Below are 17,409 nucleotides of genomic sequence, written 5' to 3' on the forward strand. Positions count from 1 at the left end.
GACGTGGGGCTTGATCTCACAAACCACGAGATTATGACCTGAGCCAAAATCAAGAGTCAGATGCTTAACTGATTGAGCCACCCAGGTGCCCCTGGGATATTATTTTCCACATGCTGCTGCCCTCATGCTGGTTTCCCAGGTGCCCTTGTAAATTCTGGGAGGTGAGGGAACCTCTGTGGAGCAGGGGACAAAGTCCCATCACCTGTAACGTCTTCCAGGATCAGAACCCACAAAACCAAAAGGCCAAAGCAAAACTTGAGGAAGATGATACTGTGGCCCAAGTACACAGCCCTAGCCTGGCCCAGCTATGGTGGGAAAGCCGGGGATAATTTGCAGCATTCATAAATTTAACATTTTATCTATCAATTATTCATTGAACTTCCTGGAAAGTCCATGTTGTAGTAAATGGTCGTTTTTCCAAGCTATGATTTTGAGTCTTGTAATGCAAGCTGATGAGTGGGCCAAGCCAGCCCCCCAGCATCTGCTTCTCAACACAGTTCCACGATTTCCTACTCATCGAGCATGACAGTGACTCACCTGGTGTTATATAACCCTGTGTTCTTTGTGGAAAATAGCCTAAGAGCCAACTCTAGGTGTGGACAAAAGAGGAAGGAAAATGAGGAGATCAGGGCCAGTGATGATTCTAGCAAGAAAATGAGAGTTTGGTGTGGGTTCAAGTGGAAAGCCTAATTCTGTCATGGCTTTGGTTCTGGAACATAGGCCAGTTCACCATTTCTTCTGCAGAAATAGGGAAAAGTGGTTTGTGATGCTGTTACAGTGAGTTTGCCAGCCATTAAATAATCCATCAAACCAGAGATAAAACCTTAGTGAATGATGACAAGACAGTAAACTTGCAGAATTTAGATATGTAGAAGTACATGTGAGTTAATTTTGGTGAGTTTATTTAAGTGGCATCTTAATAATATCTTACATGGTCTCTTAATAGTGGAATAAATCACTTTCATCTTATATTTATGGAACCATGAAAGGCCTGTGGGTAGTCACTTATATTTCCCAGTTATTTTTTAATGCAGTGGTTGAAAATCTTCTAGGCAGTGGAGCACTCTCCTATTACCCCTGATATGGAAATCAGATGGAAGCAGGGCTCTTCTGTGTGAAGGGAGAGCAGTGAGCTTCATCCTGTACCAGCCTTTCCCCCTCAGCACTGGGGCACCTGTGTGGGACCTCTTGCCTCCCACAGTTTGAGAGGTTCATTTTCATCTGACTCATATCATGTCTCCACTGTTTAGAACATGTCCAGGCATGGACTACGCACTTAGTATTGGTGAGTGGATGAGTGGATGGATGGATGGATGGATGGATGATCAAGTGAATGGTGAGTAGATGCCTAGGTAGGTAAATACATAGGAGGATGGATGATTGGTTGGCTGAGTGAATTTATAGAGGATTGATGGTAGATGACTTTATATTCCAATCTTTCTATCTACTATAATCTGCCCCACTTGTAATGCCACAAATGGCCAAATAAAAGGTTTCAGGACCCTGACATGACATTAGCTGACTTCTTATAGAGATGTATCCTCATTATAAGAAGAATCCTGTACACCAAGTAGCCTTTTCCTCACCCCCATAATCCCAACATTCAGCTGCCATCAAGATGACATCCTACAGGCTCGCCCCAGGAGCACCTCCTCTTTTCCTGAGCTCTGTTGGCACCTCACCCCTCTGTGCACCTTCCTCCCTCCTCTGATGTTGTCCTGCTGGTTTGTCCCCCAAGACCCAGCACCCCTGCGTGGATGTCCCTGACCAACCCCCGGCACTCTGACATCTCTCCATCACAGTTGCCTGGCAACCAGAGGATAGGGATCAGGAAGTGGGCTGAGAGGCCACCCTAAAAAGCAGAGAAGGAGACCCAGAAATGCCTAAGCAAGTGGGCCTCCCTTGCCGTGTCTCCTGCCCCAGACCCTCTCCACATCCCTGCTGGGAGGCTGGGACCAGCCAAAGGCGAGCAGAGAGAAGATAGTGCCTGAATCCTCTTCTCCATATTCTGTGCAGTGACCGCACAGCCTCACCCTGGTGATGTTAGCAGTATAGGAAGAAGTACACTGCCAAGGCCAGACTTGCCAGGGAAGTAGACCTGTGACAAATGTCTTCAGACTTTTCTGTGACAGGAGTCATCAGTCAGATTTGAGTCTGTGGCCCCCCTTTCTCTTCTAGCCAGCCTCTCAGAGGGGGCGGGCAGGACTCTACGTCTAAAGATGTTTAGCTTAGCACCTCCAGTGTCTCAGTGCCCTTTCTTTGTCACTGCTCCTCAGGTGGCTTCAGTCTGCAAAGACCGCCTCCCTGTACAGTCCCCAGACAGAGGGACTGTAGAGCTGCCTGTACACTACACTCAGCAAGGACTTGATAATGATCATCAGCCTCATTTTCCTTACCCTGCATGTTCCCCAGACTGAAGCCAGCCCTGACCCCATTCCCCTGACACAGGACTGGATCTTCCTGCCCCTCCTCATACCCTCTGTGCTCACCTGGCTGCCACCACCCTCCCCACCCCTCTCAGACCCATTCACCCGCCCTGGAGGGAGGACCGTTTGAGAATAAGTGTCTCTTTGGACAGCTGGCAAGCAAGTCCAGAGAGGGCAGAGGCATGCCAAAGGTCACACAGCAAGCGAGTGATAGAACCAGGAACAGAATCCAGTTCTTCCACCTCCACCCCTACCACGTCCTGCTCTCTTCCCCTGCTCTGTGCCACTGTTTGATGAATTATTAGACACGCCTGGGTTCAAATCCCAGATCTTCCATAAAACTAGGGCAAATCTTCAGCTCACCAAGACCCAGTGTCCTCCTCTATAAATGAGGGGAACAAAGGCATCTGCACAGAAGAGAAGCAAGCCCTAGACTCAGCTCCACATCCAGGCCTGGGTCATGTAGAACCTTCTGACTCAGTTGTGGTTCCCAGTCCCAGCCCTGGACCAGAAGTCTGGAGGCAGAGGCTTCTGCCTGGCACAGCAGTGGCCATTGGACCCAGGCACCACCCCAGCCCCAGAGAGGGCTTTGGGACCCCATCTGCAGAGAGGGGGAAGCATCAGGCCTGTCTCTGAGGCCTGCTCTGGGCACATCAACTCGGAGAGGCAAAGGAACTCTCTGCAGTGGCCTTATGCCCATCAAGTGAGATCAACTGAGCCCTGCTCCATGCTCAGCTCTGCACAGTATGGGGCTGCGGGCCTCAGCCTCCTCCACCCCAGCTCTGTGCTCACGTGGACCCTGACTGCAGCCTCCTCACTGGTCTCCCACTTCCCACCCTGCCCCCCTTCTGCAGCCAGAGGGCTCTCCTAAAACACTCTGAACACGCTCCTTCATCCATGTCTCTTCTTTGCCCTTGGGATAAAGGATAACTCTTGATTCGACATTCAAGATCCCTCATGGTCTGGCCAATGTCAGCCCCTCTAACCTCAGCCTCCACCTCTCTCATGATTCCTCAAATGCACCGAGCCCTCCTTGGGGGCCCCACAGTTCTTCTATGGTGGAATTTGCCAGACTGACCATTGATCTGGAGCCCACCCCAGACCCTGACTCCTCAGGTAAGCCCTGATTTACTCCCCTATATGATAGCACCTCCTCCATTCCAACAATCTTCCAGTGCTTGTAAACAGCTGTAGATCCCGTGTCTGGGCTGGACAATTGGGTGAGTGATGGGAAGAAGGAAGGGCCAGTGGGTGAGTGAGAATGACTGAGAGCAGCTCACGTGGTCCACCCCCACACACTCAAGCACACAGAGCAAGCCGACTCTGACTTCCCTCCATGCCATTCAAATGGCTCCTGGGCTCCCTTTCTGTGCTGGCCTCGCCCAAAGCACTGGAGAAACCTGGTGACAAGACAGATAGGACGCACGTCCTGCCCTCCAGGGGCCCTCAGCCCACCAGGAACCAGAGCGAGTATGAGTGGAGGCTTGGGAATTGCATAGAACAGGCTGGATCTAAGTTCTGGCTCCACTTTGACTAGATCTGTGCCTCAGCTTCCCCATCTATAAACTGGGGGAAAGACAACACCTACCTCTCAGGTTGCTGTGATGGTAAATGAGATAATGGTGCTTATAAAGGGTGTAGAGCCTGACCGGTCCTGATAGATCCTCAGTGAGAGCTACCATATCATTCACATTGTTCCTTGGTGGGGAAATTGCCCCAGGGCCCCTCATCACAGTCCCAAGCACACCTCTGGAACAGATGCAGAAGATAGAAGATATACAGAATAGGGGGCCCCTCCCCCAGCCCTCGATTGTTTGCTCCTCTTCCTGAATACCTGCTTGCTGTGATCTGTCTCTTCCCAACACGCACTGGCTCCCTTCTCTGGAATCCCGGTGTCTTATCAGCAATGTTCAGCTGTTGATAGCCTTCACCCTGGATAAGCCATAGGTCATAGCCTGCTTTGACTATAATAAAGTGATTCAGAAGCAGCAAAGCATCATTTTAGGGATAGGAACATTTTCATTTATCAAGATAAAAAAAAAAAAAAAAGAAGAAGAAGAAGAAGAAGAAGAAGAAGAAAAGAAAAGAAAAGAAAAGAGCTCTCAGAGCCTAGTGCCTGATAATCACAGAATAGCACCTTGGCTAAGAGCATGGGGCTTAGGCTGCCCACTGCCCCAGGTCCCTCTGTGGGCTATGTGACTTTGGGCAAGTTACTTAACTTGCCTGGGGCTCAGTTTCCGCACCTATTAAATTGAGGATCCCATCACAGTCCATCATGAGAATTGAGGTAATGTAGTGTGTGAGACCTACCGAGCATGGTGGGGGACACACAGTAAATGTCCCAGAGACAGTACCTACTCCTGGTGGTATGTCGAGCAGGGTGGGGGGAGGCAGCCTCTCAGGGAAGAGATGGTATTTTGAGGTACAATTTCCTTTTGATCATGGGCACTTGTAGAAGGAGCTTGGGAAGAAAGTTCAAGATAGAGGCAAAGCTTGCTTTATCCTCTGTCCTTGTGCAGCTGGTGTGCGGTGGGCAGAGAGGCAGAGGGGTGGGGCACAAGGGCTGTCAGAGAGGTCACATATATCTTGTTGATAAAATGGACACTGTGTTTAGAAATTGGGAGACTTTCCCTCATAATTTAAAGCAGCACCTACCTCTGCTGGTCACGGTAACTGGAAGATTAATTTCTCAACTGGCCATGCAGGCAGGCACCTGTGCCAACTGGCTCCATCTGCAGGCACGGGTGATGCCATCTCTGTGCCCAACTGGTAATGAGACAGGCACTGCTGGGGGGGGCGGGGGGATGTCGAGGCTCTCATCTGATGCCAAGGCCGTGGAGGGAGGAGCATCCTCAAGGTGACCCTGAGGGGCCAGCACCTTGCTGCATGCTGAGGAGGACAGGCATGTGTGCACACATCTAACACTAGGGGTTCATGCTGGGCACCTGCAGCCTTGATGGGCCAGCTCTCTGGTGCCATGTCTGCCTTGAGTCATGGGTGACCAGTGTGTCCCAAGTCATACACACACTGAACAGGACACACTGAACAGGACAGTGTGTGGACCCCATACACTTCTACCTTCTCCAAGGAGAGCTGATACTGTGGACACTCCTAAGTCCTGCTCTTGGCTTCGGATGTGAGAGGCCACATGGTGAGGAGGAAGAGGGTGACACTGGTTGGACAGCTGGCTGGCCTGTACTTTAATGGAGAGAATATGGTAGCAGGTGGCCACTGGCTTAGCTCTAGTCCAAGCCAAAGCCCTAGCCCCCAGCTCAGGAGTGGTAGCCTGGGGCACTGAGGTCACACTAGATGAGTGGGGCCAAAAGCTCCATTTCATGCCCAGGTATAATCACTCTGTGGAGTGCTGTGTTGGAAAAGATGCTGAGACTGCCTCCTGGACCAAACAGGAAAAAGAACCACTGTCAGTAGCTTCTGCCACTGGCCCAGCTTGAGGGAAGAGTGGTGGGCTTGTTCCATGTCCACAGCCAAAGACTGATTCCTCCTAAACTGAGGTCATACTGGACGACTGAAACAGATCTCTTTTGCCTGAGACACGGACAAGGCGGGGAGCCTCATTTTCCCACCTTTCATCTCTGGGTCTTGAAGAAAAATGGAAAACTTTAGCTTAGGGTAGCTAGCTGACAGCCAAGGGAATAAAAATAAGAAGCTGGAACTTCATCAAAACCTTAAGCCGTCACAACCAGTCAAGAGCAGACACAAAACCAAATTCTGTACCTTGTTGAAAGTGGGGTACTGAAGTCTCCAACTGTTACTGTTGCATCGTGGGTTTCTCCCTTCAGCCTTTGTTCCATGTATCTTAGGACTGTGTTCTTAGGTGCATATATGTTTATAATTGCTATAGCTTTCTGATGGGTTGACCCTTTGTCATAAAATGTCCCTCTCATCTCTAATGGCATTTTTTGTTTTAGATTAAAGTCTATTTTTTTCTAATATTAGTATAGTCACTCTGGGAGGCCTCCTCTGATCTGATCTGATCTGATCTGACCCCCTGACACGTCTGGGTCAGTTACCACTTGATCTCCCTAGAGTGCCCCAGGTAAGGTTTCACCCCGGAGCAGGAGGCCAGCGTTAGAGTCCAACAGAGTTGGTCCTTATACTTTGACCTTCTGTGCATTCCCCACCCCTTGCCAAGACCTTGGTAAGGTCATGCTGACCTTCCAACCTCATGTCTTGGTGGAGTGGAGTCCCTGTCTAGTACTGAGTCTTGGGTTCCAGCCTCAGCTCTGCCACTCGTTTGCTGTGTGGCTTGGGCAAGTTCATTGCCCTCTCTGAGCTTCTCTTTTGCTATCTGTGAATTAGCTGCGCTCTCAGGACAGAGGCTGGAGAGGAGAGGAGGGGAGGTCAGCCGCCATTGGCAGAGGCTCCCGCAGGCCGCAGGACACAGCGCTGCTCCCTTCCTCCCTGGCACGAGAACAGCTAGGACACAGTCCATGGGGCGGATCCCAGACGGTCCTCCATTTATTTAGGGACAAATAACTCCCAGGGCAGCATGTATGGAGGAGAAATTGTGGCCAGTTCTGTGCCTTAGTTCAGTGTCCTCTCTCTTTGTTCCCAGTAGCTCGCTACAACCGTACCAGCTATTTCTACCCCACGTTCTCAGAAAGTTCGGAGCACAGCCACCTGCTCGTGTCTCCTGTGCTGGTGGCAAGTGCAGTCATAGGTGTGGTCATCATCCTCTCCTGCATCACCATCATCGTTGGCAGCATCCGCAGGGACCGGCAGGCCCGGCTCCAGCGTCACCGCCACCGCCACCGCCGCCACCATCACCACCACCATCACCACCGCCGCCGCCGCCATCGAGAGTATGAGCAAGGCTACGGTGAGCTGCCGTCCACCCCGGGCCCAGCCTCCCATCCAGCTGTGACAACCCGTGGGGGAGGGGGCAGCCCTGTCATGGTGGGGGCGGGCAGGGTGGTTGGCAGGGCATCCAGGAGGTGGTCAGGAAGAGACCAGAGGCACTCACCAGAATGCTCTTGGGGGCCTGAGAAGTCCAGTAGTCTGCCAAGGGTGAGGCTGAAGGTCAAAGAGAGGATGTGGCGCTACTCCCCAGCCTTGGCCACTGTTGGTCCAGGCTTTACTGACAGCTGGTCCAGCTGGTGTCTGGATGGAGAGACAGATGGAGAGAGGGATGGGGGAGCAGGATGACAGGAAAGATCAGTAGGGGGTAAGGACATGGATAGGTGGGGGCACTGGGTGGGATGAGTGAGTGGATGGACCAGAAGCTGGATGGAAAGACGGATGCGTGGGTGGGATGGGGGATGGATGGCTAAATGGGAGGGTGAAAGGTGGATGAATGAAGAGATGGATGGATGGTTGGATGGGGGGTGGACAGAGGTGTGGACTGGGTGGGATGTGCGAGTGCATGGATAGAGGCGATAGGTGTGGATGGACGGAAGATGGGTAGATAGGAAGGTAGAGGGATGGATAGTGGGGGGGTTGAATGGGTACATGAATAAGTGGATGGATGAATGATGGCATGAATTACGAGTGAATGAATCTATCCCCAGAGAACTGCCAAAATGCAAACAGAACTGGTCTGAGAGTTTCCCCATTAGGGGAATTACCCTTACACAGATTTGGTTGCAATTCTTTGGCCGACCCGTTCCAGAAGTGTCCATCTGGCCAGAAGGCCTGAACTTTTTACAGATTACAGCCACCTGACTCTGCCTTACACTTGGAAGGGGCCAGTTATCTAAAAGCCGCAGGAAGGAACTCAATCCATTCAATTCTCAGACCATTGTCAATGGCAGGAAAAAGCCTGCCCTGAGGCCTGATGGGACCTCTGCCGGACTTTGGGGGTGGTATATCCCCAGAGGCCACCATCACACTATACAGTAGGCAATCTGGAGGCTCCAGAGCCGCGGCAGGGCCCAAGAGCCTTCCCTCCTACAGGGCAGACAGAGCTTGAGAGAAAGAAAGAAAGGAAAAATTTAAAAACAGGTTAGATGGGATCTCATCAGCCTGGACCTTAGGAGGCCTGAAATCCACAGCCCCCTCCCAACACGCCCTGATTAGCCGGAAGCTTTGGGCCACTTCCTGTCCCTTGCCACACAGTTAACTGATTGAGGAAGGTGACACCTTTTAGCGATTAAGGATACCCACAGTTGGTGTGCTAAAGCAGGTAGGAACAGGGAGGTGGGCGCTCACTGCAGGTCTGGCCCTTCTCACGCAGAATCTCATTTAATCCTCGCAGCAGTCCTGGAGGCAGCTGCTGTTTATTGCCTTCCCAACTCACAGATAAGGAAGTTGAGGTTGGGGTATTCAGGCTATTGTAACAAAAATACCGTAAACCGGAAGGCTTGTAAACAAGAGAAATTTATTCCTCAGCTCGGGAGGCTGGGGACTCCCAAGATCAAAGCACCTGCAGATTTGGTATCTTGTGAGGGCCTGCCTCTGGCTCATAGGGGAGCCTTCTCCCTGTGTCCTCACATGGTAGAAGGGACAAGCTAGCTCTCTGTGGTCTCAGGACACCGATCCCAACTATAAGGGGTCCACCCTCATGACGTAATCACCTCCCAAAGGCCCCAACCCCAATTAATAGCACCTTGGAGGTTCAGATTTCAATATACGAATGGGTGAGGGGGTGGAAAGAAACATTCAGACCAAAGCAGGGTGGCTAAGTAACCTACCTAGGGTCACACAGCCAGGGGGACCCCAGATTTGAGCCCAGATGGCCTGATCTGGATTCCTGCAGGATAATCACTGCACAGCACTGCCTTGGAGGGGCCGGTGCTCACGCCCCTGAGGGAGGTTGCTGGTGTGGGGGCGATGCCAGCAGGGGCCCTGCATGAGCTCAGGGCACTGTCTGGCAGACACACTCAAGACCTAGGAGCCCTTCAGGCCTGGACGTTGCTCCTGTGGCAATGCCATCAGGAGAAGTAAAAGAGCAGGAAACTGGGCCTCTGGACAAGACACAGAGAGACATCACCGTGGCAGGGATCAGTGGTTCACCCTCACTGCCCAACAATGGAGACTAAACAGAAAAGTCAGCATTAATAAAGCAGATGTCGAAAGCTCAGCCAGCCCAGTGTCCTCTAGAGTCCCCAGAAGCCAAGGACTCCCCAAGAAGCCAAGCCAGGAGCATTGCCCAGACCAGCCTGACCCTCAGGGAGGGCAGGACTCCTGCCCAGAGAATGCCCACCCCCGGCAAGGAGCCCAGGTCCCACTCTCAGCCTCCCACTATGCTGCTGGTCAGGCCCAGGATGGCCACCCTGCCGGCCTCCCATGGCCCCACTCTTGCCGTCCCTTCCTCCAGCTTGTCCCCAAGCACTTCTTTTGTGCTCCTTCCCAACTCCACTCCTTTGCACATGCCCTTCCTAGGCCGAGAATGCCATTCCCTGTACTTCCCCCACTGACAAAAGCCTGCTTGTCCTTCCAGACACAATTCAAATGTCATTTCCCTTTGGGAGCTGCTCTGGCCCCCTCATCCCTTCCAGGCAGGGTTGAATCACCCTTCCCTGCACTTCCTTGACTTACCCACACTTCTCCCAATGCTCCTGTCATGGGATGACAGGGAAAGCAGGGCTGTGTTACATCAGGGAGAGCAGGGCCTGTGAGTAGCTCTCACCCAGCCGGGCCCATAGCCCCACACAGGATCTGACCCAGAGAACATGCTCCACGGGCAAGGGTAGGAACGACCTCATTTCCTCCTCACAGCAAGAGCTGTGTTAGCCCATTTTAAAGACTGGGCAACCAAAGCAGCTTGTTGAACAGCCTGAGAGCACCAGGCCTGGGCCTGGTACTTAGAGCATAGGAGAGGGGCCCACGGTAGATCCCAAGCTGAAGTTTGAGAGGTCAGCCTTGGCCTCGAGGAGGCAAATGGCCCTGGGGGTCACAGGGCCAGTGCCACACAAGCAAGGCCCTGGCCCTGATCTCTGGAGTAGGTGGGTTGACGGCAGGTCAGAGCCAGGCCAAGTCTGGGGACAGGCCTCTGCTGCCGTGTGCTGACAGACAGCAGCCGTGCGTCCCTGTCACGATGGGTACCCATTTTGGGGGCTCCCGCCTCCCTGCCCCACTTCTCTTCTCAGCTCTTGCCTTGGCACCTCCCTGGGGCCCCAGTGGGGAGCCCAGAGGCACTGATGCCCCCCACAGCTTCCTCCGGCCTTCTGGAGGGAACACAGAGGCAGCCAGGAGCCTTGGAAAGATGCCAAGGAGGAGAAGGAAGCCTGCTGTGGTGCGCAGCTGTGGGGAGAACAAAATAGCAGAGCACCCACAAGCACCCACCTGTTGGCACTGGGGGCCCCTCTGTCCTACAGACACCCCCTCCCCCTGGTGCTAGTGATCGAGGCTCTCCTGGTCTCACTCCTGCCACGCTGCCTGCTTCTTCTCAGACTTTTTTGTAGATTCCCATTCTCTGAGGAAAGGAATATCAAGGTCCCTCAGAGCCCAACCCTTGGCCCTGGGCCCTCTGGAGAGGGCCCTCCCCGCTCCATCTCAGCCACCTGCCAGCTTCTAGCACCACCCATCAGCCTCGGCCAGGCCCCCCCCAGGTATTTCTCCTTGAGGGCTTATGGGCCCCTCAGACCCTAGATTCCAAAATGGCCTTCAACTTCCATATCCCACTGTAAAACCTCGGGGAAGTTGTTCAACCACTCACTGTGCACCACAGGTGAGTCATCTATATGATGGGTGGGTACACAGGGATCCTGAACTGTGGACACTTCCAGCCTCCGCTCGACACCCCTCAGTGGCTCCCCACTGCCCTCAGAACCAAGCTGGCCCTCCTCCGCCTATCCACAGGACCCTCCTGCAGTCTGGCCAGGCACAGAAAGAAGAGCCAATAAATGACTGAGAATGAATGAATGAATGAATGAATGAAAGAAAGAAAGAAAGAAAGAAACCCTATTTCCATAAGATGGAAAGATCTTGCGTTTTAGGAGACAGATCTGCTCTCCTCTTACTTGCTGGGGTTTGGAGAAAGTGGCCCCACCTCTCAGTTTCTACACCTGAGAGCAGGAGATGGCCACCGTGCCCCCACGGTTGTGAGGGTGAGTGTGGTCATGAGGATAGCACACAGGAGGGTGAGTGTGGTCATGAGGATAGCACACAGGAGGTGCCCATGGATGTAAATTCCTGCTCCCCACTCCCAGGCTTGTCAAGGGATGTGCACTGGGGTTTGGGCTAAATCATGAACCAAGGTGTTTCTTACTTTTGGTAAAGAAAGGGATAAGGGGTGTCACTTTCCATGAGGGGGTTAGGGGGTCTTCTGGAGGCCTGGACCATCTGGATCTGTGCTGACATGGAAGATGGGGAAGGAGAAATTACTAAGAAAGTAATTTGGGGAGTTCAAATGAGGGGTCAGGGGAGTCTTTCCAACTGTTCCTCAGGAGCTCTGTTGGGAGTGAGCTGGGTCATTTCGGAGTTGGGGTCTGAGCTAGGTGAGCGCCTCAGAGCAGTCCCAGTCTCCCTAAGTTGCTGAGCCCCCAGGATGCCCAAGAAAAGCAGCCAAGGAGAGAGGCGAACGAACGGCAGTGTGGCTTGGCCTCATCAGCTCTTAGGCCTACCTACCAGGGCCACTCCCACTTGGTTCCAGGGACCGGCCTCTGCCTTCCGGGGTTTGGACAGCCACAACCCCCTGCATGGTGGAGGGGGCCCTCCCCGGCACCGGAGCCCCAAGGCCTAGGCTCCACTTCAGTCTTCGCCTTGTTTCATGCTTCCTTCTTTCCCGAGTTTCTTCCTCAAGTTCTTCCAGAAATTCTCACCCTTCAGCTGCTGCCCTAAAGGGAAACAAATCTCATTTCAGCTCCTTTTTATAGCATGCGTTATTGGGTACCTTTTCCCTAGTACAAAAGTAATATGTGTTCACCATGGAAAATTTTAAAATACATAAAATCTAAAGAAGAAAATAAGGGTCACAATCCTGTCGTCAAGACAGAGCCACTGTTAATGTGTTTGGAATATTCTCTTCTGAGAGCTTTCTCGATGTCAGTAGATAACCTTGGGATTACATCTGCAGATAGAGTTTCACGTCCAGATTTTTCTACTCACCATGGTATCATGAGTGGGAAAAAGAAATTAGGGAAGAAAGAGCAGTCTTTATGGTTATACAGACTGCGCGGGAATTCCAGCTCCATGACCCTGAGCCTCAGCTTTTTAGTCTGCCTGTAGAATGGGGACGGACAGTGCTGCTGATCTAAAAGAAAGGTCATGAGCCCCACCCCAGACAGATAAGCCCCACCCCTGGTGTTGAGTCCTGCTCTCTGAGGGGAGGAGCCATCTGAGAGCCCACTGTGGGCAGGGAGACTTCATGCCTCAGTCATCTTTGCAGCTCCCACTGTCCCATAGCCCCTACTAGAACTGTCAGAAATGGGGCGATGGAGAGCTGAGAGTGAGGAGACAGGATATCCAGCTGCCCTCTGGCCCTACCAATAATTTGCTGTGTGGCCTCTGGCAAGTCACTGAGCCTCTCTGAACCACACTGGTAGAATGAGAAGATTGTGCTCTATCAGCACTTCCTAAGCAGTGTTACTAGATCTAAGAAAAGAAGATTCTGTCGTCAGATGTTGCATAAGCGCAGTCAAATGTGTTTCTCAGCTGCAGGACTTCTCAGAGCCTTTGATGTGCTGATATGTGATGTGTACACACACACGCACGCATGCACAGAAGAGAATGCAGTATATGGAGTCATTAGAAATCATAGAAGCACCTTTTCTCTTGGATAATTGCAGTGAATGATGTGTGCAGGGAGTAGGGAGGCCTGACCCCAGAGACCTCTGTAGCCCTCACTCCCTAACTCTCCAGTTTCATGCCCAGCCTTTCTCCATAGTTCAAAGCTTCCGTTTCACACCACACTCTTCTTTCTAATCTCCTTCCTTGGCTCAAGCTGGTCTGTTCCCTCTGCCTTGCCTGTCCCCCTTCTCTTGGCTAATTCCTAGATAAGACTCAGCTTTAGGAGCCCCTCCTCCAGGAAGCCCTCCCCGACCTCCAGGCTGGGTCGGCCCATCTCTGACACAGGACTGGTACTGCATCTATCAAATCTCATAACACACTGCTCAGTACGGAGCTGTCCCCAGGCCAGGCTGCTTACCGCCCTGGGAGCCCCACTTTCTCTCTGAGACCCCATGCCCAGTGCAGCATCAGTGCTCACATTCTGGGGCTATCTCTGAGAGGATGGTAGGCAGCTGTGCTTGGCGAGGGACCAGGCGGTGAGCTGGAGAAAACAGAGTCTCAGTGGCCTCAGGTAGACATGTAAGGACCTCCCTGGCCCCGGCCTGAAGCCCAGGCTGACTGTCTGTCCTCTGCAGTGTCTGATGGGACCTACAGCCGCTCGAGCCACAGGATTCGCTACAGCTGCAGCCCTGTCGAAGACTGGTCCCCGCCCTTAGATCTCAGCTCTGATGGGGACGTGGATGTCACAGTGCTTCGAGACCTGTACCCAGATTCTCCCCCAGGGTAAGCAGGCCACTTGAAGGAGGAGGCCATGAGAGGGAGGGCCACTGGGTGTGAATCCCCAGCCACCAGGGGAAATAGCAACACTTCCCCTAAATCGTGTAAATGCAGAAAATATCTTCTAGTGGGTGTGGCCATCTCCTGACCAAGCAGGTCCCAGTGGGGCAGATAGACTCAACAGATGTCACCACAAGACACTAGAGAAGGAAGAGAAAAGTTCAGCTCCTTCAGACTGGGGTCGAGAGTAGAGGGTCCAGGTCCCAGCTCCTTACTATGCACTCAAAGCCCAAATCACACCTACTGGGTCAGGGGTCATTATGTCCAAACTGCACCCGTGGCCATGAGGTGGGACTGTGCCATTGGGGGATTCTTCTCTGGGGGGGGGGGCTTTGGATTCTCCCTGCCCCCCTTCGGCAGATCACCCACAAGTTAGTATTTGAAAAAAGAAGTAGTATTGAAAAAAGTAGTATTGAAAAAAGAAATTTTATTTGAAAAGTAAATTTGAAGTATTTGAAAGTAAATTTGAAGAAGTAGTATTGAAAAAGTAGTATTGAAAAAAGAAAAAGAAAAGTTAGTATTGAAAAAGTATTGAAAAAACTGACCTCCATCACCTCCCTACCAGGAGACCCCTCAGGCCCCAGAAGCAGCCATATAACCCCATCACCCTTTACCCCCTGGGGGGCAGTGGGTGCTTTTGTAGCCCTGCAGCTACGGGTCCGGAAGGGCCACTTTGGGGTGACTTGAGACCCAGGAGGGTCAGGCAGCCCGAGGTTGCTCCCACCAGCACTGCTCACACCGGAAGATGCTCCATCAGCAGGGGCCACGGTTGTTCTGAGCAGTCTGAGACCCAGGGTTCGGTGACAGGTCCCCCCATATCCACACAAGTTCAGGACCAGAATCCGGCCTCAGTGGTTCTGGGGTGCCTTTCCTGGGGGAGTTGAGGGTTTCATTAGAGCCGGCATGGCAGAGGCCTGGCTTGGTCCACACCAGGGCAGCTGTCCCTACTGATGGGCTCCCGGCCCTTGGGGAAAGACATCTGCACCTGCCCCTAAGGCCAGGTTCCGCAGGGCCCTGAGGGAACCTCTTCTCTTGTAGTTATGAGGAGTGTATGGGGCCAGGTGCCACCCAGCTGTACATCCCCACGGATGCACCACCACCCTACTCGCTGACCGACTCCTACCCCGTGCTGGATGGCATCATCGATGTGGGCGGTGGCCGTCACCAGCAGGCACAGAGGATCCTGGGCCAGGGTGGCCTCCGCACCATCTCCATGGATACCCTGCCCCCTTATGAGGCTGTGTGTGGGGTCAACCCCCCATCAGGTCTGCTGCCGCTGCCAGGACCAGAACCAGGGCCAAGGAGCCCCCAGGGCTCACCCATCACAACCTGGGCCCTGGTCTCTGGCCCAGAAAGGATTCTGTGAGTGACCCAGCTAGCTAGGTCCTCCCGGTCCCTCGGGCTGAGCCACAAAGGGCGTGCACACACACACACACACACACACACACACACACACACACAAGGGCATGCACACACACACATACACTGATATGCACACACAGCACTCCCACATGCACACACATATACACAGTCGTACACACACATACACACTGACACACCCATGTGCACACACACACATCCAGATATGCACCACACATGTACAGACATGTGCATACACACAGCCCCCCCCCCCACATCCACACAAAACCATCTGCTAAGGTTTCATTAAAAATGAAGCTTTCTTGACCTCCCGTCTCCTCCCCAGCCTGTTGGCCATGCCTCTGCAGACAATGCTGGGAGAAGACAGGTGGAGAAGGGACAAGAGCTTGCTCGTCCCTCTCCCTGGCCTGTTTGCCTCTGCCCTCACCTGGCAGGCTGTGCCCAAATTCTGATTCTGCCTCCAGAAACTGCTCGACCATGCCAGGTCAGCCGCTCGCCCCCTCCACCGCGGAGCAGCGTGCCCTCCTGGCTGGTGAGACAGGCTTCAGTGAGGTTCAGCTATACACTGTACCTCTCCCTCAATTCCAGGGCAGCCACAACATCACCACCCTGCCACTTATGGGGCAAGGGACACGGGTCTGGGGGCTCAGGCACAACCTGGAGGTCCTCACCACCCACCTTGCCCCCTCCCTAACCCAGCGCCCGCAGCCTGGTTGTGCTGGCGGAGTTATTTAGGAGGCCCCCACCCCAAGCAGCAGGTGATAAGCAGGGTCCTTGGTGGGTGTGTGACGATGGTGGTGGTGGGTCAGAGCTGTCCCCATGTCAGTCCAAACACTGCCCAGGGCTGAGGGTCTTCGAAGAAGAGGAAGGCGGCCTAGGCACAGCTCTGAGGCAAAGAAGTGGCCCCTTGCGAAGTGTGCGTGCCCAGATGACCATTATGACCCAAGTGTGGGCTGTCCTCCTGGGTAGCCGCTCCTGGTTGAGAATTATGAGCCGATGTGTTCTGGTCCTGCCCTCCAGGGTGTGTGCAGACGTACAAGAAAGGGGAAGCGGGCCCCCTAAATACTAGCATGCCACCACGAGAGGCCGCATCTGGGCCTCACTGCCAGGGGCTCCACAGAAGGAGATATATGGGCATGACTGCTCATAGAGTGGCCCACAAATCCCAGCAAATCCCATCCGAGACCACGCAAGTAACAGAGCTGATTTCTGAAGACCCAGCCTGCCAGAGAGGGGCAGCCGAACATCTTCACGGAATGTCCCGCCAGCATTGCCGACGGCAGGAAGTGGAGCCTGGAGCCCACCCTGCCCCCCACCCCCATCCATCCCCTACCCACATTCCAATTCCTCTATTGAAGGGCTAAGATATTTCAGTAATCCCTTTCTTGAGAAGGAGGGTATCCAGGATGGCAATCGTGAATTTTATTTTCTGTAGAAATAGGATTTCTTCTGGTGCAGAACTGAAAGAAATCCGTCCAGAGGTTCTGTGGCATCCTGGCACGCCCGACTCCCACCAGGAAAGGGACTTTGTTTACAAGCAGTTCTGTCCGCCTCTGTGGTGTACTGTTTTCTAGGCAAAAAATATCTGTCTGTTGTACTGTATAGCCTTTAAATGCACTCCAGGGATGAGACTTTTAAGAAATGCATCCTGCTTCTGCAACCCTAGAGAGTACTGGGGGGGAAAAAAAGATTAAAATCCCTCAGTACTCATCAGTGTTTGAGGGGTGGAGCTAAACAGCTTTTCTTGTTCCTGGATTAAGCGCTACATAAGCAACAATGTATCTTTTCTGTGTTCAAAATAAATATATCGTATCAATAAAAATGTTGCAAGAAATAACATTCTCAAAGAGTGCATGGACTGGGGGGGGGGGGGGTGCAGGGCAGCGGGTGGGCTCTCACCATCTGACAAAACAAACAGCAGCAAACTGAAATATCTTATTTCCCCCAAGATGGGCAGCCCTGGAAGCATCACTTTCCTATTGACATGGATATTTGGCGAGTCGGTGCCTTACACAAGTTCCTTTTTTTTTCTTAACCTCACTGAAACCGGACATCCTCTCTCAGAGACTTGTCCAGCGTAAACGTCACCAAGACAGGCCATAAGTTTTGGACTTGACTCCGGGAACACCAGGGACTG

The 17,409-nt window shown here is 52.9% G+C and overlaps 1 protein-coding gene across 3 annotated transcripts in view; it reads left to right on the forward strand.

Moving 5' to 3' along the window:
• Window positions 1-17,098, forward strand: part of BEAN1 (brain expressed associated with NEDD4 1) — a 36,955-nt gene extending 19,857 nt beyond the window's left edge. The window contains exons 3-6 of one of the 3 annotated variants that reach the window (XM_042918940.1): window positions 7,003-7,266; window positions 13,691-13,838; window positions 14,931-15,254; window positions 16,293-17,098. In XM_042918940.1, the coding sequence (XP_042774874.1) occupies window positions 7,003-7,266; window positions 13,691-13,838; window positions 14,931-15,254; window positions 16,293-16,341 (785 nt within the window). In that variant the 3' untranslated portion in view covers window positions 16,342-17,098. Of the gene's footprint in view, window positions 1-7,002; window positions 7,267-13,690; window positions 13,839-14,930; window positions 15,368-16,292 lie in introns of those variants that run through there. The other 2 variants (XM_042918941.1, XM_042918942.1) reach the window with 2 other exon arrangements.
• Window positions 17,099-17,409: the final 311 nt, after the last annotated feature.

This window comes from Panthera leo, chromosome E2, assembly GCF_018350215.1.
Source record: "Panthera leo isolate Ple1 chromosome E2, P.leo_Ple1_pat1.1, whole genome shotgun sequence".
Classification (NCBI taxonomy): Eukaryota; Metazoa; Chordata; class Mammalia; order Carnivora; family Felidae; genus Panthera; species Panthera leo.